The sequence below is a fragment of the Myzus persicae genome, unplaced genomic scaffold, assembly GCF_001856785.1.
Source record: "Myzus persicae strain clone G006 unplaced genomic scaffold, MPER_G0061.0, whole genome shotgun sequence".
Classification (NCBI taxonomy): Eukaryota; Metazoa; Arthropoda; class Insecta; order Hemiptera; family Aphididae; genus Myzus; species Myzus persicae.
Genome location: NW_019101158.1, coordinates 73886 through 101424, shown reverse-complemented (window position 1 = coordinate 101424; position 27539 = coordinate 73886). Strand labels below are relative to the sequence as shown.

At 29.7% G+C, this 27539-nt stretch overlaps 3 protein-coding genes across 12 annotated transcripts; all 3 read right to left on the bottom strand.

Moving 5' to 3' along the window:
* Positions 1-1928: 1928 nt before the first annotated feature.
* Positions 1929-13956, bottom strand: LOC111028013 (GTPase-activating protein and VPS9 domain-containing protein 1). Of its 6 annotated transcripts, none has more exons than XM_022306542.1 (26): positions 13823-13956; positions 13385-13604; positions 12961-13078; positions 12612-12788; positions 12323-12555; positions 12033-12200; positions 10607-10826; positions 10176-10535; positions 9948-10116; positions 8333-8623; positions 8063-8221; positions 7850-8002; positions 7309-7469; positions 7124-7233; positions 6906-6985; positions 6479-6768; positions 6074-6420; positions 5923-6008; positions 5559-5806; positions 5329-5471; positions 5128-5241; positions 4844-5055; positions 2788-2902; positions 2625-2697; positions 2359-2562; positions 2154-2285 (listed from the first exon to the last, which is right to left on the bottom strand). In XM_022306542.1, exons 3-26 carry the CDS (start codon positions 13069-13071, stop codon positions 2154-2156), a joined length of 4356 nt encoding a protein of 1451 aa, XP_022162234.1. In that variant the 5' UTR covers positions 13072-13078; positions 13385-13604; positions 13823-13956. The 6 variants fall into 6 exon arrangements, with proteins under 6 accessions (XP_022162235.1, XP_022162230.1, XP_022162236.1 ...); XM_022306540.1 differs by having other exon boundaries at positions 13689-13952; XM_022306543.1 differs by lacking the exons at positions 13385-13604; positions 13823-13956 and adding an exon at positions 1929-2058 and having other exon boundaries at positions 2137-2285; positions 12961-13071.
* A 1525-nt stretch (positions 13957-15481) lies between these two features.
* LOC111027992 (tRNA-dihydrouridine(16/17) synthase [NAD(P)(+)]-like) lies at positions 15482-25609 on the bottom strand. 5 transcript variants are annotated; one of them, XM_022306512.1, is made up of 11 exons: positions 25486-25608; positions 25357-25384; positions 18254-18500; positions 17609-17768; positions 17288-17483; positions 16855-17103; positions 16639-16784; positions 16448-16569; positions 16232-16381; positions 15998-16124; positions 15482-15616 (listed from the first exon to the last, which is right to left on the bottom strand). In XM_022306512.1, exons 3-11 carry the CDS (start codon positions 18473-18475, stop codon positions 15576-15578), a joined length of 1413 nt encoding a protein of 470 aa, XP_022162204.1. In that variant the 5' UTR covers positions 18476-18500; positions 25357-25384; positions 25486-25608; the 3' UTR covers positions 15482-15575. The 5 variants fall into 5 exon arrangements, with proteins under 5 accessions (XP_022162204.1, XP_022162203.1, XP_022162205.1 ...); XM_022306511.1 differs by having other exon boundaries at positions 18254-18493; XM_022306513.1 differs by having other exon boundaries at positions 18254-18509; positions 25357-25609.
* LOC111027991 lies at positions 20273-25330 on the bottom strand. Its single transcript, XM_022306508.1, is given in 1 exon segment — positions 20273-25330. A coding segment is annotated over 1 exon segment (1743 nt). The 5' UTR covers positions 23561-25330; the 3' UTR covers positions 20273-21817.
* Positions 25610-27539: the final 1930 nt, after the last annotated feature.

Sequence of the window (27539 nt, the reverse complement as noted above, 5' to 3'; positions counted from 1 at the left end):
GTTGGGTAGTAACGTAACTTAAATTTCAAATTACTGTAACGCAATTACTTGTTCAGTAACGCAGCAGTAAATTTATTGCATTTTACTTAAGGTAACGCAATTGTAAAATAAATACTTTTTAAAAGTAATTACTACGAAGTTAGTTTTTTATTAGCTTTTTGCGCATACTGCATACAATTATAGATCAACGGTTATAAGGAATACCAATTATTCAGTAAGATTTAAATAATACAATGTTATCTAAATTAGATGCTACAGGGTAGCCTCCAATATAAAGGCTGTAATTAGATTTAGGACTTCTTCTGAGTTTGAATTAAGAATAGAAGCACAAACAACTTATTTACCACATTGTTACAATAAAGTTTTAAATGTATTACAATTTACAAAAAGAAGCCGATAGGATATTCCAGAAAAATTAAAAATTAAAAATCAATTATATCCATTCCTATAAATTATAATAGTTAATAATATTATTGAACATTCCAAGAATTAATGTTATTATTTTATTAGGCGAAAAAAAAGAGTTCGATTTAAAAATAAAGATGAAGTATGATTTATGACTTATGATTAAACTACCTGCCTACTTATATGGCTATATACCAGGGATGGCAAATCCATGGCATGTGAAAAGATTTTAAGGGCACTCTAAAAATTAAAATATTTTTACTATATTACAATAGGTAAAAATTATTTTGAGCATACTGCTTTTATCGGTCAATATGAGTTCTCTAGTTCTCTCTTTACTGCTTTACCAAGTTTAATGAATTTGAATAAAAAGTGATGTAAAGTGATAAAAATAACTCTAGGTAACTCAAATGTAATTTAGATAAAAATATTTGAAGTAACCAGTAACGTAATTTTATTACTTTTAAAAAGTAATTTACCAAACACTGCTTGTATATACCTACTTTACCAAATTATCTTTGTCGCCATAATGTACCTTGTAAGCATTTTGGATCATTTTATATCATTGGATTTAAATATAACACACCCATTAGGGTGACCCACACGGCCATACAACATCTATTGTGCAGCAAAGCAGTACTCACCTCACTTTCCCACTTTTTTATTCATTTTTTAGTGATTCAGTTCCCTGCCATTTTTTGAACAGACAAACTTTATCACAATCTTTTCAACAACTTTAAACAACTATTAATACTGTAGTCTACAGACTGTTCCACTATCATTTTAATAATTTATCTATCATTTGCATTCACTGTATCAATCACCTTAACAATTTCCATATTACCCAGTTATTATATTGTATTATTAATTGAATTGGTTTAAATGAAAGTTGTTTTAAGTTACACATGTATTACTAAATTGTAATAACGCAAATTGAGTTACCCATGTCAAACAAGTTTCATTACAAAGTATCAGTGGTTTTAAGTATATTTCCATTAATACAATGCAAGGAAAACATTTAATTAATTGTATTAGTTTGGTAATGATTTTTGTAGTAGAAAGAGGCGAGAACATTTATTTGTTTCTATTTGTATTCTAATCTTATTGATTGGAATATTTTATTTTATTTCTCACTAAAATAATCTTCTGATTCGGAGAAATAATTTACTTAACTATTGGTTTTGAATCGATAAGTTAATAATAAAAAACAATTATTAAATATTAAATAAATGTATCAGTATAATTGAATTAATAATATTTTATTTTTATAGCATAGCAGTAATATCTATTCAAAGTGTTTTACAATATATATATATATATTTTTTAAATTTATATCATAATATTAAATAAAATTTGTATACAATAATAATTTCAGTAAAATTAAATAAACATTTTAATTCATTAAGTTGAATATAATAACAGTTAAGGAGGCAAATTATATAAATGAAAAATTATAAATATTGGCTAAAAATATTTCATAAACTACAAATATATATATACGATTTAGACATTGAAGTAATATCATCAAATAAACTAGTACAAATAATTTTGGGAATATTATTAGAATACAATGACAAATTAATTAATATGAGATATTGGTATTTTTTTTATGCAACTGAAGAAAACCTATTAAAATACCGAGATGTCAACAAACTAAAGACGACAGATAATAAAAAATAAAAATACACATAAAATAAATAAAATGTATATTATATAACCACATATACAAACCTTGGTACAACTTCTTTTTAGTTCATTGTTTTAATAAATTCAATCGCGGCACAAAACTGTATCCACCAATAATGTTCTTCGCCTTCCAAACGATCACCATAAAAGCTATTTATATACTGAACAGTAGATAACAATGATGGGGGATTTGCCTAAAAGAAACAAAAGGTACCATACATTTTAAAAATACCTAGGTATTAATTAATAATTTTAACTGTTAATTACTTTAATAAGAACATAAACTAGGACTGGTACTATATCATCCGCAGCTGGATGCAAATTGCCATGTTCACCGGCCATTGACATCAGATTTAAAAGGGTTGTAGTGCATCGAAAAACACATTGCAATTTGTCTTTTGGTGTCTTGTACGCCGAAATTGCTGAAATCTCGGCTTGAGCAGAAGGCCAAGGGCATTCAAAATGAAATTCCTAAAACAATTCAGTGTATTTTTAATTTTACTAATTGTTTTTTAAAATAAAAGACTACATACTTTAGGAATACGTAAATCATTGTGCGTAGGGACTAAATTCTTTGACAAATTAGACATATGCTCTCGTAAAACTCTAAAATTACATAATTGAACATTGATCTTAAATATTTACTGAAATAATAATAAAAATAGTAATAAAATTTAAAAATTTAATTTCTCTTACTGATCCCTATAAAAATCTGCATCACCATTAGGGTACATTGCTAATGTGTATACTCTACTAATAATTGCTCGTTCAATTGTTAATTTTGCATCATCAATTTGATCATAGCTGGCACCTATAAACATTTAATAGCAAAGTTGGTATTTAGACATTATCAATAAAATCATTATGAAGTTTAATATTTGCACAATAATACACAAGTAGAAATAAGTAAAAAAAGCAGGTAAGTAGGTTAGGCTCAGCTGTACATCAGGCGTCTAAAGAATCACCATACATTTTAATGGATGTGTTAAATTTGAATTAAATAATTACTGTACACAAAAACAGATTCTGAGAGAAGACGATCAGCCTATAACATAACTAAGTACATTTTATGATATTATTGCGATTAAAGTAATTTATTTTACTTATTAATATTTGCCAAAATAAATTGCATCTAAAAATGTCATTGTATACAAATATAATAATGTATACTAAAAGTCTCAAGTACCTACGAATAATATTTTTAAATTATAACAAGATACCTAAAATCATTATTCTTGGTTTTAATAAGTAATTTTGTCCAAATTTGTACTTAAAATGCTTTTAAAAAATAACTGTATTTTTATATTTTTAGATTTTTGGCTACAGTAAGAACATTTATGAAATTCCTTGTTTTACATTACCAATTTATAGCTATAATTATTGAATATTTTATAAATGTTGATAACATTTGAACTTAATATACTTATAAAAAAAAACTGTGCATATGGATCTTCAATATTTATCAACTTCTATTATAACAACTTAAAAACATTGTATTAAATGTTCAAGCTTTCTGACCCAACAAATACAATTTTAATATTATTTAAGTTATAGCATAAAAAACTAAAAAAATTAAAAATTTCATATGTTTATAAATAACTCAAAATGAGTCAAAATATTTTGATAAATTTCATCATGTATAGAAAATTATAAAATAAACATTTGATGCAAAATACCTACAGTTAATAACAACAAAATAATTTTAATATAATAAATTGTAAGAGGATTTGTTAAATTATAAGGGTTTTGTTAATATTTTAATTTTAGACGCTCATAAAAAATGAAAGTTGACCTCAGCTCAACTTTTTTTAAATTTCCATAAACAATTTATCAGGAATGTTGTATTACATTTTCATGTCTTTTGAGCTAACAGACATATTTTTATCAACAATAATTTAAAAAAAAACGAATGAACTAGAAATTGTATCCCTATAAATAACTCAAAAAGCATCGCAATATTTTAAAAATTGTAGGTATAGTGCATAGAAATTGCTAATATAAACATTAAGTGAGCATTTTGTTTAGCTATGATTAGTTTTTAGAAATAAACTAAAAAGAAAACATCGATTTTTTTTCAAAACCTAGTTTTGCATAAGAATCTTTGTTTTTCCTTAAAAGGACACTACACTGACATTTGTTGTCTTCCTCCTACAAGTTTATAACATAGGACATTTTAAGTTCAGCAGATCGAGTTTAGCTAAGTTAATTGGTACAATTAGAGTAAATTGTTTTCTTATACAATTTAAATGTGACATTATTATTCAGGGCATCTCATGGGCTTTTTATTTTATCTATTTTAATTTTAAAGTGAGTTATAAGTATTTTAAAATTGTAAATTGTTTATACATTTGAAAATAATTATAACTGGCTTTAAAACTAGCCTCAGATAATAATCTCACCTTTAAATTTTATGAGAGGTCAATTCACTCTAATTTTTAAACTAATAGAGCTAAACATGATCTACTGAGCGTACAATTTGCTATGTTACGCACTTTTAAAACAGAAACAACAAATATCAGTATAGCATCCTTTTAATTGTTTGTTTGTTTTTTTCTGATGCTTTTGAACACTTTTGGGAATTTTTACTTTTTTCCCCTAAAGTACCAACTAGATGCACTTTCCAACCAGAAAAAATGATGTCGAAGAAAATCAAAGCAATTTTTCAATCCCAAAAAGTGATGACAAATACATTCATTGCTTCGCTCATAATCTAATCTTATTGACAGTTTAATAGACTAAATAAATAGATTACTTTTCCAAATATTGTTGCGTTTCATTTCAATTTCAAGTGTTGACAAAAAACTATTAAGATGTTGATTTTTTTCGTCAGCTAACTTGCTTTGTTCAAATTCATCAATAAATTCCAAAATCAATTGATTGTTTTGTTCTAGAAATATCTGCACGCATTTTGTAATCAAAAATTGATGGCACACTTCACGATCACATTTGATTTGTTCCAATAGTCTTATAACAAATTCATAAAAGTGAGAAACAATTACATACATATTCAACAATAGAATTTAATGTTCAAGGTACCTGTTTAACTGGGCTATACTAGTTAATAATGTTTTTCTACACTTCACAAGATATGTAATATAGGGCGCTCTAGATTTATAGTCCTCTTTCAATGCACCAATTAATTTTTGACAACTAATAAATAATATATAAAGTAGTAATTAAGTACTATAAATTAAGACCTGTGCATTTTTAAAACAATATTTTTTTTCTATGTCTTACCTGTGTGTATCAAACATCTTCATACACCTGATTGTTTCGTGAAGTCTAGCTGATATAAAATGATCGTTAAGATTGGTAGCTTCTGCCAGTTGGTATTGTAATAAGCCAACAACTTCATTATCCTTATCTCGCCACGTATTTAACTATTCAAAACAATCAATTTATGCAATTATTTATCAATTGAATTGAAGTCTTAATCGAATGTACTGTTTATATTATTATAATTTTACCATAGGTTTAGATTCGGTTTCATTACACCAGGGGACATATTGTATGTCAACGGTACTCAACACAAGTCGCAATTTCTTTTTGGCATCATCAAATGAATATTTTTCAAAATCAATATTTTGGTTTAACTCTAACATAGAATCTTCATCGTTCTTTGAAGTTCCTGATTTTTGACTAGAATTCTTTTCATTTGTACTCAATATATTGCTAGGTTTTTTACGGTACTTGGCTAATATATCTTCGGAAGATTCTGTTTGATGGTAAATAAAATTAAAAATTAAATGATCAAAATTAGTAAATATTTGATAAAGAACAAAATCAAATTATATCACAGATAAATAAAGCTAAAAATAATAATAAACTAACCATCAAGAAGAAGATTTTCAGATAAATTATTATTCAACATTAATTCATTTCCACTACTATTACTACAGCCTTGTAATGGATCATAGCTATAAATAATAACAATATCAGTACTCTCTTTATAGTTTTTATTATAATATATTATGAAATTTACCCTAATTCATCATTTCTGTACCATTTTCCTCGTCGATTTTTAAAAGAAATCTTGAAATTTTTGAAAAACCCTTTTTTATTTTTACTATCGTCTTCATATCCTTCTCTATCACCACGTTCTGCTGTTTTATCAAAACTAATACTTTTTGTGATTAAATTTCCACTATTTCCCATTTTAGTATTAATTGGCACAGTATTGATATTAGTTTTCATTGTTACAACTGAACCATTCATTAACATAGGTTTGGGTTTTGCTCCCAGACTGCTGCCACTGCTACTACTAGTAGATGCTAAACTACAGGAACTCATATGCAAGCCCATATTTGTATCACCATCATCAACTGAAGCCTATGACCAGTAATCAAAATATCAGTATATTATAAACAATTTTTAAAATAGGATTTACTTCTTGACTAGATAATGGCTGTAGTCTATGAGAGAGTTTGGGTGGTCCAGTAGGTGTTTGTTCACAAGAAGTGGACACCATAGAAAATGCAGATCTAGATACATTTAAACCTGTTTCGATTCTAGTTGATGGGACATCATCAGGAGAACCAATAAATTTATTAGTATTTGATTCAGCACTACTGTCAGACACTTTTCGTCTTTGCGCTCTATTGTTAAACGACGAAGCATTTTCAGACCGTAAGATACTCTCTTGTTGTATTTCTGCTATAGGTCTAAATACATTTGGTGCTAGAAATACATATGAAAATTAATTTAATAAATTATAACAGTTAATTTAACTATTAAAGTATGAAATAATAAATGTTAATGTATAATAAATGTATTCAAAATGATTTAATAAAAAAATATTTAAACTTCAACTTTACAGTAATGATAATTTGAAGAATCATCAGCTCCATCCATATCTCCTCGGCTTTCTAACTCATATCTTAACATATCGTCAGATCTAAAATTACAACCAAATATGATAAATTTTAAAATCAATAAAATTACTTATGTGCATAATCATAAAATGAAAATACATCTGAATCAGATCTAAAAAAAAACAATTAAGTAAAAACTAAAATAATGAAGTTATCTTTACCTTGCAACACTAGCTGTATCGTCAGTATCAACTTCAGCCAATCGATCAGTGTCAGAAGCAAAAACATCTGTACTCCAGGCTTCAGACGCAGTTTCATTAATATCCAATATCTAATTTAAATTATTCCATAGTTAGTAATCAAGTTAGAAAACAAAAAACACTTAAAATGTATAAAAACTATTAACTTGTTGATTATTAGGAATGGCTTGTGATTGTGGTAGTGGTGGAAGTTGAACACTAATTTGAGATCTATCAGACTGATCGAGTATTTCATTATCACTTGCTAAAACATCCATACTCCACGTGTCTGATACCATGGATGATGTGGTTTCATCACGTCCCATCCCTTAATATTTGTAAAAGTAAAATACCATCAAGATCAAAATTTAATATTTATTGTTTAATTTTCTCGATCTAAATCATTGAGTAAAAATGCTTAACAGTATAATTTTTTTTAAATTTAAATTTAGTATTATAAAAACTACTGAAAGCACATCCTTCAAGGAATAATACTTAATTAAAGTATTATGATTTATGCCATAGTCATATATTAATCTATATTTTGATCTATAATAAGGAACATTTTTTTATAGAATATGTTTCTGTTCTTTTTAAATGTTATGAGTTTATGACTTATGACTTTGAACATGTGTTCTTCATATTGTAACTCCAATAAAATATCATACTTAGAAAATAATTAAAAAGTATTCAACAAAATATGTTTACCTTGCATCTTAGATTTTATTTCAAATTTGCCAAATTTATCATCTAGATCAAATTTACATTGCTTTGCTGATGGATTTATACGAGCAGATGGTGTTGGAGGACCATTAGCTATATCTTCATTTTCTGTAACTTGTGACGACGGTGTATCACGCCCTAATTAATTAAAATAATATAGCTTAACATTTTTAGCATGAAATTATAAACAAAATTAACCTGATATATTCGGTGTTCCTCGTCCTGATACATTTGCAGAAATCATGTCTGATAAATTATCATTTTGATCCTGGTCAAGTTCCACAGATGACGGAACACTATGGTTTGATGCAGCCTCAGAAACAACTTCTAAATAATCACTAGTATTTCCAGTGTCCACTTTAAAGTGAAATAAAAAATAAGAAAAATTTTATATTTAGTTGTTATAAAATAAATGTTGTTTTAATGATACTGAAATTTGTTAGTGAATTGATATTTATTAATTCTTACCAATAGAACCTTCATGGGATACAGAATGTAGAGGTTTTTCTTTTTTCTTTACAATTTCATAAAGTTTATTGTTTTGCTCGCCATCTTCTTCGAGGTTTGATTTTTCAATTTCTAAAACCTTATGCTCAGGTAATAAGCCAATGCCCGAGTTAAATGTATTCTCAAATGGAACAATGAGTACTTTTTGATCAAAATCTTTTTTAAATTTGTCATCATCGTCATTCAAACCTTCTGAATTGGAAAAATTTAAAATATTTGTGTTTGGTAAAACCTTTCCGAGAGACGAAGCAGCTAAAATATGAAAAAATAATATTTATTTATTCATCAATAATAATAACCATTTATATAATTTTAAAAAATCAAATAATATTGGCTTAACCACTAAAACCTTTAGGGCTGTGATGTGAGATATTAAGAAAATACAACAATACTAATAAGTATAATAAAAGTAACAGTATTATCAAAGAAATAAAATAAGAATAAATATTAGGTATAACATTTTTTTTTTAAATTATAAAAATAAATTGAAATTGTATACACATTTTAAGAAATACAAACAATGAATACAACTAGTGGCAGACTAGGCCACAGGGAAGCCAGGCAAATTTTCGGTGGGCCTCAATTCATATTTAAATGTACAAGTATATTTTGCTTTATACAAAAAAATTTACATCTATTGTTATTTGTTTACGAATTACAACCAAATAAGAAAATCGTTTGATGAGAAATCATTGATTTACAGGTGAATATCCAATGTTGTAAAAATTAATATTAAATAAAAAAATTAATTTAACTCCCAGTTGGAAAACCTTTTTGTTGTTTTTATAAATAGAAAAACTTAAGAGCAGTATCGTGCAAGGGCAGTGCAACTGGTGCACCTGCACAGCGCCCCCTGAAAGTGGAGTTCACTCCAGAAAAGTAAATAGTCACCAAAAAAAAACATATATAATTTGGTAAAAAACTGATTTTGAGTAATAATTTCCATTTTTCCTAAGACACATCCAAAATTAGATTCACTTTTCCACCAGAAAAGGTACTGAAGTTGACTATTTATTATTAATTAGTTTGATTATTTATCGTGCACAAAGACACAAAAAAAAGAAAAGAACACACAACATAGTAAAATCAATGCATTCATCCCTCTGTACAAATCTAAAATTCAGTTCAATATGTTGGAGAATTTTGGATAGAAAAATTAAATGTTAAATTAAAAGTGACGTTGATAGGTGACCTTAAGTATATTGTCGATTTTTTCTTCCAGTCTGGATAAAACCGATTGAAAATTGTCTCCATTTTAGGTTCAATAATAGCAATAAAATTATTATTGCTAATTATATAGCTAATATTAATTAAGTCATTATTTTGAATTTAATCTTTATAGATATTAGTATAACGCTTGGTAACTTTAGCTTAAAAGATAATTAAAAGTAACATTTAGTTTATTAGTATGTAAACAGTAAGTACATTAATTAATTAAAATATATATGTATTTATTTATTTTTAGAATTAACATGTTTTTTACAGAGTATTTGTATAGTTTTACGCATATTTACAGTGACGTATATAATATACTATGTATACACAAAGCATAAAAAGTGTAAAATAAATTTCTTACCAGTTTTACTAAGAATCCCAAGCTTTTTCTGTTCGATGGGTAATTGAAATTTATCATTTGAATTATTATCAGGCCACATTATAGGCATATTCATTAATAAATCAGCCAATTCTTTTTTATCTGACTCGCTCAATGTTCCATCATTTGAAACCACATTTAGGAAATTTACCTATAAATTAAATTTTTAGTGCTTATAGGTTATAGTAATAGCTGCCTTGTAATGCTTACAAAAGTTTGAAGTTCGTCTTCGGTAAATAAAGCAACGGATCTAATTAAGTTTTCCAGTTTAACATTAGAATTAATAGTTAGATTTTCATCATTCAAAGAATTTCGTGATGATGTTTTTAATAGAGCTTCCATCAAGCTAGAAATGCAATCCTTATTGAAGTGTCGGTACAAATCTTGAAGTTTATTATCAATTGGCTCATATTTGCACATAGCCAACATTTGAATTATATTGGCTACTTGAATAAGATTATAACGTGCAATTTGAGTAATATCAGCATCAGTAATTCCATGTGGTTCGGGGTTTACGATTGCTGGACAAATAAAATATGTAAAAACTAGATTTACACAGATACCATAAATCTAAAATAAAATATAATTACATTAGAAATTATACATCTAAGTTAAATTATAAAATATAAAATATATAATACTTGTTTTTCAGTCAAAGTACTTCCAGCAGTTAATAATGTATGAATTTGCCTCACAAGCCAACACACTGAACTCGGAAAACAGTAAAGACTTTCATTGAGACTATTTATAAATTTTGAAGCAATTGCAACCAGTTGTTCCACAATAGATTTTCTATAGTTTTGCAATTTTAAATTATATTCTGAACTTTCTTCAAGATTGCATGTTCTGAGATGAGAAAATCTAAAATTTTAAATTAATACAACATGTAAATATAAAAAATAGATATTAAAAGCCTAATTGTTTAGTTACATAATTAAATTTAAAAATTAAATTACAATAAACCATTATAGATGTACATGTTACTAAAATATAATTTTTATTTCTTAAATATATTGATATGTATACCGTACTCTAGGAAAACAAATTTTTTTTTATTTATCAATATATTTGTTCATATGCAGCATTAGTATTAGATATTATTGTAAGTTAATAACTTAAGCTGTTGAAGTTGTACCAATAATAAAACATGTAGACATATACAGGGTAGTACATTTTACGAAAGAAACTCATTACTCAAAAAGTATTAATGTTTTTGAAAATATTTTTTTTACATGGTTTCAAGTCATTTGAAAACAAATTTTTTTTTCTGGGTATCTTGATAAGAAAACATTGAAATCAGGATGATCAATATATGAGTTGTAAGTATTTAAAGCTTAGATAAGCAGAGTAATCGAACAATATCTTGTAGGGTGACAGCGTACCAATCATTAATTTTTATGTATTAAAAAATTATTGTTTTAACATTTATAAGTATACATACGATCTTTCAACATAATTACAATAAGTATATGAGAGTTAATATATGTTGACAATGAATGCTTGAGGGGAGTAGTTACTCAGCAGTAACACTCAACGAGATAATTTGTTAGAGTGTGATTTAAAACATAGAAGGGTGGGTTAGTAAATAAACAAAGTGATATGGATTGGGACATTTGCATTTTGTAAATATTTGATTTTTTTGCAATTCCTCATAATCGAATACCATAGCCCATAGGCCTAAATTGGTTTCAGATTTTGCATGCATAAGCTGGCGACAAAGGGGTTGTCATTAGAAGTCAAAACGATTTTAGAAGCAAATTCGGCTACTAAGGTATAAGGGCATATATACTTAAGAGAATTGGGGACGAAATAGCACCTTTAGGTACACCTGCTTCGGTATATGAACACGATACTAGTTAAGCAATTTAGGCATGTTGTTTATATTGTTGGTGAAAAAAAAGCAGTTAAAATGTAAAATAATTAAATTTAAGTTTTTTTTTTACTGGTAACCTAAGTTTTAATATGGATATACTATGGAATACGTTTTCAAAATGTACAAGTAAATTAAATGTCAATAATCCAATGTCAATATATTTTATTTGTAAATCAAGTTAATGATTTATTTACCTTAGTTGAGCTTTATCTGGGTCAATATCTAGGTACTTTTCCTCGTCTTTTAACAACTGCATAATGGGATCATGAAAGGCAGCAGTCAAAAATAATTTTGCGGAAAACAAACTTCCGTGGAATGCAGAATACAATCTTGAAAAAGCGCATGATCCGTGACTTAATACCCTAAAATATTTAGGCATTTATTTTTATTTTTTAATTTTTAATTTTCATCTAACAATGGATACACAATATACACATTATATGATTGTATACATTATATATTCTACTTTATCAAAAAGGCAAACCTGCGAGGGTTATCTGCAGGTATTAATTGTAACACAGCCAAATGTCTGAGTAATTTTAATATTAAGACATTATCCTCGGCCATCAGACAGGATCCAAATACACCAGATAAAGTGCAATTCACAATCTCTGGCATTTTGTTGGTAAATAATCGGTCTCCAGCAGCTAAACAGCTTGCTAGTAATTTTGGATTTTTACGCAATTTTTGCACTAGAACACCAAACCCTTGTGCATTCTACAAACAAAATGTATTAATTAATTAATTAAATTACTGTAAAAACACAGACTTACATCATAACCAATTGATTCATGCACTTCAACAAAATGTGCATCGTCCAGGTGTTGAGAGGTTTCACAACAATCAGCGGGAGTACAATCTGGATTTGACAAGACTAATTTGTTGAGATTTATTCGCTGTTGAGTTGTTATCCACGCTTCTTGGGCCAATCTATTTGACACACTAATTACCTATTGATAAAAAATATTTTTCAATTAAAAATCAAAAAAAATTGTTCATAATAGGTCGGTTACATGATTAAATAAAACGTAACAACATAAGACCTAAAATAATAAAACTTAATTAATAAGACTTGCAAGAGTAAATATTTGAACAACATTACAGTAATTTATAAACATTCACCTGCTCATTCAGTGTTTGCAAATTGTTTAACTCGTACTGAGTGAAGAGTCGTTCTTGTCGCATGTGCGTGGCCAATTCCATCAAGTCTTGCAATAAAGTTTGATCTTCCATAATTACTCTAGTTTTTTATTCATATAACAGAAATACATACTTAATTAATTAATTTCAATGGTCAGCTAATTGTGCTGTCTATCAAAGGAAATTATCACAATTGGTGGTGGTCTTATTTTGAAAACTTTAATTCAGCAAGAAATAATCGCAAATTGTAATCGCAATCAGCAGCTAACGATTAATGAAGGGAGGTTAGTAAAAGGTTTTAAAACGTTTTATTAATTATTTTGAATTACATAGTGTTAAACATCAAACATATGTGTTAGTTTAGTGTCATTTTTCGTTTTATCGTTATTTTAATGATTATTATTACTTTTTCTATTATTTCTTGGTCACGAATTGCAGACAATTAAAACATTATTATTTCACAACAACAGGTACCCAATTATAATCATTCCGATCAATCGGAAAACAATTATGAAAATAATAATAATAAATAATTGGTCCTGATGTTGTTCATAAAACAATTCTTCTTCGACTTGCGGTGGCCGGTTTGTACTGCATGATAGTTTGTGGTCGTTTTCGATTTAACACTGCAATTTGCAAATGAAAACGAAAGTGTGTAATTAAATGTAATGTAATTTAATAAATAAGCTAAATATAATAAAATGATGTACAAGCAGACGATAACGACGCACTCCGAGTGCGACTCTGACAACTGATATTTTACAGAACTGATAACGAAGAGTAACAAAAAAATCAAACACGTTTAAATCATAATGTAGCGGAAGTAGGACGGAAAATGCAATACCGTTGCCTGTACTTGAAAATTTGAAACACTTCTTTCTTTAAGTTCTACAGGCTACATAATATGCAGCTGCTTCTGCTGCTAGAACTTACTACTATAATTGTGAAGGATGCAGATAACGAGCGATACGATTACTATTGTTGTTGGACGGACGATTAAAGTTGTTGTTGTAAAAATAATGAATGGACTACGCATCGCGCTATCTATGCTATAGTAGTAAAGTTAAAACGGACGGGTTATGCGATTCCGTGGCCTCGTCTTCTAGTGATGGTTTTCCGCAAATCCTGAAATACTTAAAAACAGCGATTCACCCGCTCTTTATAATTTATAATAAATAAACGCATATTAAAATGAAGTGACGAAGAGTCGTCGTCTTTATAAATAAGATTTTAATTGCCCACAACATCTAGGCCGTGCTCAGAACAAATTTTTAGGATGGCGAGGGGTTTGATCCCTTTTATGTATGGCCTTGAACTCCATATATTATAATTTATAAGTGAATATTTAGAAGTTCCGAATTCGGGGTGAAAAAATTCACTCCATTTTTATAATATCTAAACATAGGAGCGCGTATTGCGTAGATAAATTACAGCACAAGAAAATGAAATGTACAGTATTTTTTCATAGAATCACTTTGGCTAGTGGTTCTAGTTGTTTACACAGTAAAAGTTACGTACACTGAAGACAGTTAAAACTTAAAACTAGTGCAGGCAGTTGTAGACGAAATCCGTAATCAGATCAAGCATTTTAAAGGGGTTTTATGTAGGCAATATCAACAAGTTTTAAATGTAGCATGCAAAATGTAAGTTCTTCATAAGTTCTTATTACAACACACATCATTGTAAAATCAATACACTCATGGCTCAGCCCAGAATCTAAAATCTAATAATTAATAACTTTATTCTTTAATATTATTGTAATAGGTACCTACCTATAATAATATTATAATTAATGCAATATTTCTAATTGTACTTACGCACATATTGCATTAATCACAATATTAAGGTCTATTTAGAATAGATACCAGGTATGCAGTTTCAACTTTGTACACTATTTTATTAATTGGTCTAAAATGTATAAATGGAATTCAATGTTACATATCAAACAACTCAAATTATATATTTTTGCAATAATAAGTGTACTAGGTACATTAAAATTTCAGTAGTCTTTATAAATAGGTACCTATAAACATTATCATCAAGGCAAGTCAAAGGGGTTTTGAATATGGAATTGTTGGCGCAAACGTGCTGTTCACCCAATTTATTTAATTTAATAGGGAGGAAGGGGTCAAACATTTGGTATCTGCTGACCATTACGTATAATTACTATAGATGAAATGCATCAAGTATTATTGACAAGGGTAACTAATAATGATTAATGTTGAAAATTTAAATTCATTCATTTATAGATTAACGGTTCCTTTTATCATGAATTCCAGAAAAAGTTTCTCCCTTTTAGAAGGATGATGGACCGTACACACCACTAATCATATTTCTTTCAAACTGCCCCTGTAATAAGCTTTACTGCAACTAATCCTGCAAAATGAGTTTGTTTAATTAAATACAACTGAGTGCATTTTATAAACATTTTAATAAACTAAAAAAAAAAAAAAAATAGTAGAGTTTATTTATTATTTATTAATTAAATTAAAATAACAATTAATAAATATCATTTTTTACTATTATGTAAGAAATAATAAAACATTCATAAAAATTGTTAACATTTTATCAGTTTATTGCATTCTTAATTTTGGATTTCATGAAACATCAGTGCATATTTGATTACAGCTATCTTTTTCTGAAAATTAACACAATAACAAAATATTAGATATTGATAATTTAAATGATATACAATACATTTAAAGTGTCATAATAATTTATATTCAATAAGATTGTAAGTTAAAAATGTAACTATCATTTTGATTATTTGTAATGTATGCTATAAGCATGTTAGTTTATACAAATTCTAAAAAATATCAAAAATGTTATAAAATGCTAGAATTCCATGTGTTTCAATAAGAAAAAAATTAATTAATACTGTTTAAAATTGTATAAATTGTTAAATGAAACAGTTTTAAGTAAAGATTTAAACCTGGATTAATGGTTATCATTGCCTCTTGTTAAATGGATAAATTATCATACAACTTGTATTATTTTACTAAATATAAAAATTAAAAACCTTCTTTATGACGAGATAATTTTTTCTTTGTCTTAATTAATATCCGATGACCAAGACAATCAGCAATTTCCAAATAGCATTTACTTCGACAACACTTTTTACAAAGTTTATACTCACATTTTAAGCCCTTTACAGTAAATATAAAATTAATAACAATATAATAAATAATTAATCAATATATTTAATTAGGGTTAGACATAATTTAAAAGTACACTTAAATAACTGTAGAGGTACCTTTGGATTTCGACATCCAGAACATAATTCTTCAAGTATTCTTTGACACCTGATTTCTTTGTTTTTTAATTTACTTAACTGTTTTAATTTTTTTTTTGACAATTTTAGTGGGTCAATACAGTCTTCATCATCAATACCTCTCTTTAGATTCTATTTGAATAAATAATTTTTGAAAGGAAATTAATATATATTTTGTTTAACAATGGAATCCCTTACTTCTTTTTCATCTGTTTTTGATTTATTTACTTCTTCGTTTGTTTCAAGTTCAACTGAATTACTTTTTTGCATTACACGGACCATGGGTTGACACAGCCAAGGCGGCAAAGTTAAGTTATAATCTAAAATTATATTAGAAAACTGTCAGGATGTAATTTGTTTACAAAATTTAAGTGATTCAATTTGTATACCATTTTGATTGTTGTTCCATGGTAATTCGCCCACGTGATATGGTAAATACTTTACTTTTAATTGCATAATGGCGTTTCTAAAATCGTTACGGTTTTGACCTTTTGCTAATATATCTCTAATTGATTCATTTTCAGGGAGACTGAATCTGGAATTAAAAAATATAATATAATTATTACCACATTATAATTAAAAAAAACAAAGATTTATTCACATACAAGTGGTAGCAAAGTTTAAATAAGTGACCTCTTGTATTTGAAAGTGGACAAGGATATTGTTGGCTAAGATCTAAGTACTCAAGTGCTGGTTCCCAAACAGGAGGTGATTGATTGTCAAAAATGTATGGATTATGAAGGTGTCCTTCAGCAGACATAACTCCTTCACACAAAGTTTCCTTTAAGCATCTTTCAATATCTTGATGTATAAGAATGTTGCCATTGGCTAAGACAGGAATTGTTACATTTTCCCTATAAAAAAAACATAATAATTTAATTTTTAAGTTTTTTAACCAAGTGAAACATTTTGAACCACATTTTAGAAAAAAAAATTGAAGTCTAAGCTGGTAGTCTAACTTTTTAATAACCAAAGTTTTCAAACAATTATTTTAATATGTAATTAAATCAAAATATTGACAAATGTTTTTTAACTTACTTAACAGCTTTTATTTGACTCCAATCAGCTATTCCTGTTAACCGTCCTTTTTGATCCCTAGTCCGACCATGAACTGATAACATTTGACAACCTGCTTCTTCCAACATTTTAGCATATGATATAGTTTTTGTTAAATCTTCAAAAATACGTATTTTACATGACACTGGTACTTTAAGATTGTCTCGCAATGTTTTAACTGAAATTCAAACATGTTTAAATAACAATGTAAAAACATGTTTTGTATTTAGTTGGGTTGGATATTTAGCATATCACAATCATATTAATATTATTAATAAGTAAAAAATAATAGAACTTACTTACCAATTTCAAATATAAGTTTCCATTCATCTTGAAGAAAAGAACCATAAAATCCACGCTTAGCAATGGCTTGTGGACAACCCAAGTTTAGATCTATTACATCACAACTATCTTCAACTAATTTCCCAGCTTCTAGTATTACTTTTGGATCATTACCACAAAACTGATAAAACAAAGGGAATATTTGCAAAAAAATAGCTTATGTAGACACCACTCTCGCATGGGTTGTTTCCACATACAATGACAAATGACAATGTATAACATAATATTTGGCAGAAATAATATTTTGTTACCCTTAATATTAGAGTGAATTGACCTATCATCAATCTAAAAATATATGAGGAAAAAACATTAACTGTGTATGTACGTTAGTTTTTGAGATACGTTAATTTTTAAGTGAGTTATATGAGCATTTTTATGGTAATATTTTATATAATAACAACTCATATTTTGCTTAAAATTGAAAAATTGTAAAAAATCAATATTCTTCTTTTGAAGTTAAATAAAAGGTCGCCTTAATAATATTTAAGTGTAAAACATAAAGTTGGTTCTCCCAAATACTAATTTGATTTGTTGTATAATTTTATTATAAGATGGAGACAATCCAAGCAGAGTGGCCCTTTTAATATTATGTTTTTATAGTTGTACCTGAACAACTAAAGGCCGGTCTTCAGGGCAAGTAGTAAAAAATTCTTTCCGATATTTACGATCTTGAACAAAATTCTGACTGTGTAACATAGGTGCAAAACATAATTGAACACCGTGCTTACGTGATAACATCCGCCAAGGTAGTTCACTCTGTTCAACCATAGGGGCTAGTACATACTTTGGTTTTCCAAGCCTTTCCCAGACATTTTCTCTTGACTCCATGGTACCAATTAATTATACCTAAAAACTAATTTAACTGTAAAATTATTCTATTAACAATTAAGTAATTGAATGAAAATATTATAATTTCAAAGGATATATAAAATAACAATTTGATGTTCATCTTATATTTTCTGTTTTACCTATCAATTATCATATAAGGTTATTAAATAATGAATAGTATTATTTGAACATTTATTTGTGTTTATTTATATCAAGAAAATGTTGATAGGTATATGCTATAGAGTATATAAGTAATATATTTATTTTGCATTAATAATGTACACTTATTACAATAAGTTTTTATCATTAAGGGTGTTAGTACCACTTTTTATAATTTTCAGCAATTTTATAAAAATTTGAAAATTATATTTTATATTTTAGTTGCTATATTAGTTATTATACTTTTCCACTCATCCATAGCCCGATAAATATTTGGATAGGGAAGTGGTTGATACGGTGTATTAAATCCACAAAAATGACTACACAGGAAAAACTCCCAAGCTTCATCTTCATCTTCATTGATAATTTATTTTTTATCACTTTTTGGGGTGGGATCAAAGTCCAAAATTTTAATTTTACTTTAAATAGTGCAAGAAAAATATGTTTGAAAAATAAAAATGTTGTGTATTACAAATGCATATTATTTTAGCTTCTATAATTATAATTTTGGAAATTGTAAAAAAAAATATTATAAATTCTACAAGCCATGAGAGTTTTTCTTGTGTTCTTACTAAAAACACACCGGAATCGACGTCCTTAATGGGCATATGCAAACAAATTATAGAGCATTTTATCTTAATTGAAAACTTGACAACCCAGCATACAGTACAGTAGGTGTCTTCAATTTTAAAAAATGTAAATAAGTACCTATTGTATCTAATAAAACACAGGTGTATTTATTGACATTTAAATAGATACTGCAATCCAAATAATCGAAAATAAATTAAAACCATAACTTATATGGACACCATTTTTATTATTCAAAAATAAATAAACACAATATTTGATAATACAATATTATATTTATATAGTATTTATGTATAGTATATATGTATCAAAAACAACATGATAGGTAAATATTACTTGACTTTTAAATATTTAAATAGGAATCTATTAGGTATGTTTACGAACAAACAAGTGATAAAAATTCTAACCATAAGAAAAATATTCATTAATATTACAAATAATACTTTTAATTAAAATTTAAACGAATTTAACTCATACAAATTTATAATAAAAGTACAAAAAAAGTATGATTTTAGATGTTATATAATTTCACGAGAAATGTCAAGTTCATTAACACATTTTCATCAATAAAAAGAAAACAAATCCATTGAATAAATAAATAAAATATACAATTTTCATTTTTCTCATTAGAAGGTATTGAAAATGGCATTGGGAGAGAATTAATAGGTAAAACATTTTTTATTTTAGGCAATGAAATAATATACGATCGAGAGTTGAATGTAGTAAATTTGTATGGTTTGGACTATAATTATCACAAATTCGTAATTACGTAATATACTGTTTAACCCTTTCTTCCTTCCTACGCAAGGCTACATTTTATTGTGTACATAGAAAAATGTTTTAAGTTATTGATACATTATTACACTGTTAGTAATTATTAGTTATTAGACTACAAATTACAATATCTTGATAATAGTAATAATTAAGAAATTTTAAATAAAAATGTTCCCGGTATAAATAGTTTTAATAAAACAGACATATTAAGATATTTTACTCTCTAACATGTTCTTTAGATTTTAAATTAAGATGTAATAGACTTACAGTGGATTTTTCCATTTTTTTAAAACATACATATTACATAATAATTGTAGAGATGGTATAAAATTGAACATATTAAATATATATATATGTAATATATTGAACATATAACACCAACTAAGGATTTTTCGATATAATTAACCACTGTACAGTAAACATCATATACCATGAAAAAATATATTTAATTTTTCACAAATTTCAAGAACACATTATTTGCTAATAAAATTTAAAACTAAACCATGACACTTCAAACATTTGGTTTTCACAAAAAAACTGGTATAAACAATGTTTTCTAAATATATTAAAATTTTAAATGAATTTATAAAAATGGAAAAGTATTAAAATATTAATATAGTACAACAAGAAAAGACGACATATATTAGGTACCTATGTATCACATAATAATGACTATTAAAATATCGCGTGTGCGCAAACATCATTATTCCTTTAAATATGGGTTGAAATTATTTGTTAAGATTTTTGGAAACTCCAATCACTTGTGACATTAAAAATATATTGATAATTGGAGGTCATTAGTCATATAGGGAGGTATAAGAATTTGAATTTTGAGTATAATGTTTATTATAATAATATAATATACTAAGTAGGTACCTGAAGTTAAATAGGTATCTATAAAGTAAAAACGACCAAATCCAAATTATTTTTAATACGATTATTTGAGGTTTTGCACATTTACTTATACATATACGTATAACATAGATTACATATAAACTGCCTTCCCCAAGCTATAAAATGCCAAAGGTTAAAAAAAATGAGGTTAAGCACTCAAGCCAAATTAAAAACTCTAAAATTCCGCTTATTTAGGTGATATGTCATAACTCATGTCTAAAATATTGTTCAACAAAAACGATATAATTAAATACAATATTCTTACTTATGAAACAAGTTTCCATAACGTATAGATACCAACAGTAAGGATTAATGTAAAAATTAATATATGTTATAAACTTAAAAACTTCATACAGTAAAAAGTACCTAAAAAAATGTATAAGGTATTATGGTAGTATAGTATAAGTATATTATAAGGAAATAAAAAATATGAAAACAAATGTTTTTGTCAAAAATGTTATTTAGTGACTTGTGGCATTTTAGCTTATCGAGGCAGTATAGTTTTTGTTATTCGTTCGTATTAAATCACATAGGTACCACATAATATACTATACACGGATATTCAGAAGAACTTTCCGACTGCACCACTTAGCAGAAAGATAGCAGAAAAATCAGTGAACGGACACCACGATAGTCGTTGATTCGCTCGTAAATCGCGGAGACCCGACTTAAGTCGTTTCAGGTCAAACCACTGAACTGAATATAATGTATTCAGTTCAGTGGGTCAGGCACGGTTAAAGGGTTGTACAATTATATAATATTATTGTTTACATTTTTTGTTTTTGATTACCAAACGCCATCGTTCATAAAATATTTTGTCCGTCTATCAGCAGGTGATAAAATTGAAATGCGAATTGCGCGCGTCCACACATCACGTGGGTCGTAGGAGAGAAAGGGTTGGATATGGAAAACCCACACAAACATAAATCACGCGCTTTTAGAAGTGCTGTGTGGGGAGGAAGACGGTGGTGACGACGACGACAGCCAACTGCACGGCCTGGTCTGCGGGTAACGGTTTTTCAGTTGTGGCGTCGACGGATTTGACAGTCCCGACTCGTGAATCGGCGACAGGTTGGACGACGATTTCGAGTGTTTTATCTGCCCGTTTCCGCTGCCCACCTTGCGCCGCTTGGTTTTTGAAGGCTGTTGTTCGACGAATGCCAACACCTGGCCTAGCTCCTTGAGCGTGATCTTTTGCATCTGACGGTGGCCGGCCGCGTGTGGCAGGGCCGGAAGTGAGCCCGAGTTGAATGATTTCCACTCGTCAACAACCAACGATAACTGACCATTGTCGGTGGGTATGACACGGTTCCGGCGGACAGCAAACGGCGATGGGGGAACCTTGACGTGGTGTGCGGTTGCGGCGGCGACAGCTGTTCGACCAAATACTGGCTCGGGTTTTTGGAAGCAGCAGCAGAACCCTTTTCGGCGTTTGCCCAAAACGAAGAACCGTGCGCCATCGCCCCGGATCCTGTTCTTCTCCAGACAATACCGGCACTTTGGTTGTGTGTTCTGCTGCTCGCGGTCCTCCGGTCTTGCCTGGTCCAAGTCCTTCGGATTCAGCAGTCTACTGGAACCACTGCGACCGTACGATTCCACCGTCTCAACGGTCATATCGTCGTGGTTATCGGCGTCTTGGTTGTTCCGGCCCGCGCCGTTAAGGTTTGAGTGGATGCCGCATGACGGCCGCTTGTGCCGGCCTGCGGTCACCGCACCGTAACAACACGCTGAAGCGTACACTTTGGCCATAACGGACTTCCTGGCAGCAGCGTTCTTGCAGGAACCCGAAGACATCGCGGCGTGATTGTCGGATAGGGACGACGACGACGATAACGCAGCTGCGCCGTTCCTGGAATCGAACTCTGGATATCGCCTGTAGTTTCGGATATACTCGTACGTGGTGATTCCCAGCGCGGATATGTACACGTGGAACACGCACAGGTGCAGTAGCAGTACCATGGCGACCAGGGCCAATGCGCACTGGGCAGATGCGACAGCCACAAACACGTTCCGATCCACCGAAAGTCGACTGACGCTGAACAACTGGTTTACCTGGATGGTTTGATTGCTGCCGAACATCGGTCGAAGGTAGTGTTCGACGTGTACCGGGTCCGCGTTGTAGATGACCAGCTCAGCGGACGAAACCAGCACGATCACCAAGCATGCGAGCACAGCCGACACGACGCTCACGATGAACGCTACGTAGTTTCTAGCACCGATACAGTGGTTAAGCCACTTGCAATGGTGGTCAAACTTCTCCACGCACTTATTGCACGATCCGCAGTGCTTGGTCCTGTGGCCGGACGTGTATATATTACACAGGTGACACTTGCCGTTCTCGATAACGTGCGCGTGTTTGGTCTTGTCCAGCTCAGGGACGGACTTCCGCAGCGATTCTCCGTTCTCCCCGAGAGCACGGAGCTGTGGGTCTGCGGGATCGATGAGCAGCGCAGCCACGTGCGACACGACATGTAAGAAGAACAGGCTGCCCAGGACGAACAGCGCGACTGGTTAGATGTCAGGCCCGAGGCCAGGCAATAGGACACCGAATGAACAGGCACCGAACAAAGCCAGCACCAGCCAACCGGCCACTTGCTGCGGGTGCCACGGCATCTGGAGTCCGTGGACCCGCCGCTGTTTCCTCCTTGTCTCGCTGTGACACGGTGTCATGGTCCGCTGCGCATCGCACAATCCCGACGCTCAACGGCGACACTAGCACGAGCACCACCACAACCAATGGCGGCGATGGTGAAACGATTGAGTAATGACTGTGAGTGAGCTTCCAGTCGGTGTTTAACGTCGTCAATCTAGTCGGTGTACAATAACGCGGTAACATAAACAGTAGTGACGACAAAACACTCGGGACGGATGACGCATGGCGGACGTCGGCGGACGACAGCGGGACGATTGGTACTGGCGAGGGAGACGCGACGGCGGGCGCGAAACGACAGAGGAATGTGCGCGTCGGCACCACCCGCGTCTAACGGAGTTAGCGGTTCCCCTTCGAGCGTGCCGCGTCACGCCGTATCGATTAGTTTACAGTCACCCTCGCTCATCCACGCCACATTAACCACTGCCACCGACCGCGTGCGATGAGAACCGAAGCTTTCTTTTGAACGTCGGCTCGTTATGACGCGTTCACAGCCTTACTGCACATACCACAACCTACTCTGAAAACCTATTTCTGCCTGCGAATAATCAATCAATCAACGACGATTGGTAGACGGTGTAAGTATATTGCGCCATATTATACTCGCTTAGACGTCCGAGGAATAAAGAGAAGAAAAAAATTTTTTTAACGCCATTCGAATTGTCTAATGAGTGTACAATAATGCAGTGGCGCGCCGCCAGTGTACTACTTTCGAAGTGGACGATATTAATAAATTACGCGCGACGCCGAACAAAACTTGTATAGAGTGCAGGAAACGAGTGTTGACTTCCTGACACTTCATAGACGGAATACAAAAAGACCTACAATATTTTTTTTTGCTTTCAAGCAAATCAAGTCATCGATATAACCATTAACCCATATAAATCTCATACATGCAATATTAATACCTGATGGGTTAGGTCAGTTTTAATAAGATATTCAGTTCATAAAACAGTTACGGACGTCAGAGTTGAAAACTGCGCTTGATTATGAATAAACTTTGCGTTTAGTTTTATACTTTATATTAAATATTCGTTCGAATGAAAACTAAACAAAAAATTAATGTAATGAGCAGTTAGATTTAATGCTAACCAACAAATTAAAATTAAATTGTTTTATACTCTATTCGTTTTTAATTTATTATTTATTGACTTAGACAAACATTACAAAACCTAAGATAGATCATCCCACATTTTACAAGATATTTATAATTTCAACACTTGGATCTAATTGGGTAGGTGTTTTTTAGCTCAAAGTTCCAACTGTTTACTACTGTAAGGAAGACATAAGTCATATGAAGTCCTAATCAGATTACCTTCATACATCAGCCTAATTATCATCTTCAATTATACAGATACATGTTAACTTATACAACTTTAAATTGACTATCAGCCTTAAGAGCAACATATTAATAATATACATGACAGGTTTAAAGAAAATTGTTTTGTTTTGTGTTCACAGGTACTACTTATCCTACAATAAATGTATCTATAGTTTCTAAGCCACTATTTAATAATCACCTATTTGTTACATAAAATAAAGTTTTATCGCTTTATTTAAATTGCTTTGAATTAATAACAAATAAGTACAATGACATTCGCTAACTGAGTAGGTAATACGAAAAACTAAATTGCCACTGGTTAAGATAACAAAAATCACAAATCTTCAAGATCATAATGATTAAACTCTACTTTGTGTTTAATGCCGTTAATAACATTTTTAGAGCTACTTATATTATGAATTATACTTTTTAGATAAATAAAATATAGGTAGATACATAATGTTATTGTTCATATTTTGATTTTGACATACATACCTATAGCTTGCTAATAGTCATGGACCTTCTGAAAACATTAATTTAAAATAATAAAAAATAACTTTTAAGTTTCAAATAACTTAGTATATCAACAATATTGTTTTAATTTCATTACATAAAAGAACTCACACATTTCAAGTAGGTACTATAGTCTATAAGCATCAACTATCAAGTAGTAAGTTGCACACGATTACATTAACATGAAGTTTCGACTTAATATATATAATCACTTATAGGAATCGTATCTGATAAGTGATTATAGTGATAAACTGATAACAGAAACGTGTATTTTAAACCCAGGGGTTCAAAACATGCAAATTACTGAAAATTGAAATTATTAAAAATTATAATTTAATGCGTTGACAGTATAATATTATGTAAGAAGACCACGATTTAACCATAACCATGATGAAGATTAGCAATGACTAATTATTTTAAGTAATTTATCAGAATAAGAGACCGAACTCGTACGGATACCGCCGCCCACATGGGAAAAAACGTCACGTAAAGTAATGAGTAGTACAATTAAGCGGACACAGGCTGCGCTTCGGTCGTAAAGATTATTACTCCAACCTGCGTAGTAATGTAGAATAGGGATTATTAGTGGTTTTTTACGTTTTTTGTAAAATATATTCATTATTTTGAACTATGGCCCGGTATATATTTTGTTGTTTGAACAATTATCCATTCATACATGTGCATATATGTAATGTGTATACTTCATAAATATTTTATTATTGTGTAAATAATTAAATTAAACAATTCGTTAATACTTTATATAGTTATATTTTATACATCTGTGTTCATAGTAAGTCTGAGCCCGATATTAATCGATACACCATAAACATGAGTTCTAGAACAATAGTTTTGTACCAATAAGCATAGGCAAAACTTAAGTTAAAATTCTTTGAGAGGGGCCACAGCCCACCTAACAAAACTATTAATTTAAAATAATCCACAGGGGGCTTATATCTTAATCAATAAGGGATATTTTTGGGCCCCCATTCTTTCTAGTTGCGGTACTGCGAGTATGTATCGTTAGAACCAAATTTGTTTCTAAACAGTGTTGAATGTTTATGAAATATACACATGTGTACAATGTACATGTATAAATACACGTTTAATTTGACAAGGTATAACATTTAAAAAGACTCATGCCTCAAAACACAATACATATATTTTTTCAAAAATGTAGAAGACATGAATAATCTCTATATATTAAGATTTTTCGTAATAGGACATCATCAATAGTTCAGTATAAAAAAGATACTATTATAATAAATTATACACTCATCCACGCAAATTTGAATAAAAAAAAATTAAAAAATTCTAAAGCAAGCAATTGCATTAGGTAAATGTCGTCCACCAAGTCACTGGTACATTACGCTTATAGTTAGGTATGTACGTTAAATAAATACGTTAAATATATAAAACATACACAGTATTAAAAACATAAATAACAAATACTTATAATAGATATTCAGTAGCGTAGGTATTTAGGTTTTATTCCTCCTTTAACAGACACTTCCCAATGCGCCGTCTTTTCATCCCATCCCTCAGCAAAAATGTATACGAATATATACATATAAGCTTATAAAATGAATATGAGTACACAATATGTTATAATATTTTATAATTTTATAAATTATTGTCTATAAAACAGATGTATAATTAACTAAAGTATACTTTATATCTTTTTTTGTAATTTACAAATCAAAATACTACAAATTATAATTTTTTGTTTCGAAAATAAAATTAATAAATAGTCAAAAATGAAAGTACATGGTAGATGTGAAATTCGCTTCAATATTGGAAAAATGCTGGTACAAAAGTGGTAAGCTATATAATACACATCAGCAAGAGTATCTTCTCGTTTTAATACACTGTGTGTATATTTAGAATAGAAATGCATTTAATTCCGTTGTTTGAATATTCTGAATGAGATTTAAAATGTATACCAAAAATCGGTTGAAAAGGGATTTTTCGATATCACCCTGGTAACATTATTATAATTTAACATTTTTTTTTTTTTTTTTTTTTTTTTTTGAGACACTGAAAGAAGTAGGCTTATAGATTACCATAAATTGGTTACCCACACATATAGTCTATATAATGGATATCAATGATATCATGAGCCTAGCGTTGTTTCTCAAATTAATTTTCTAGGCAATCAATAGACATAT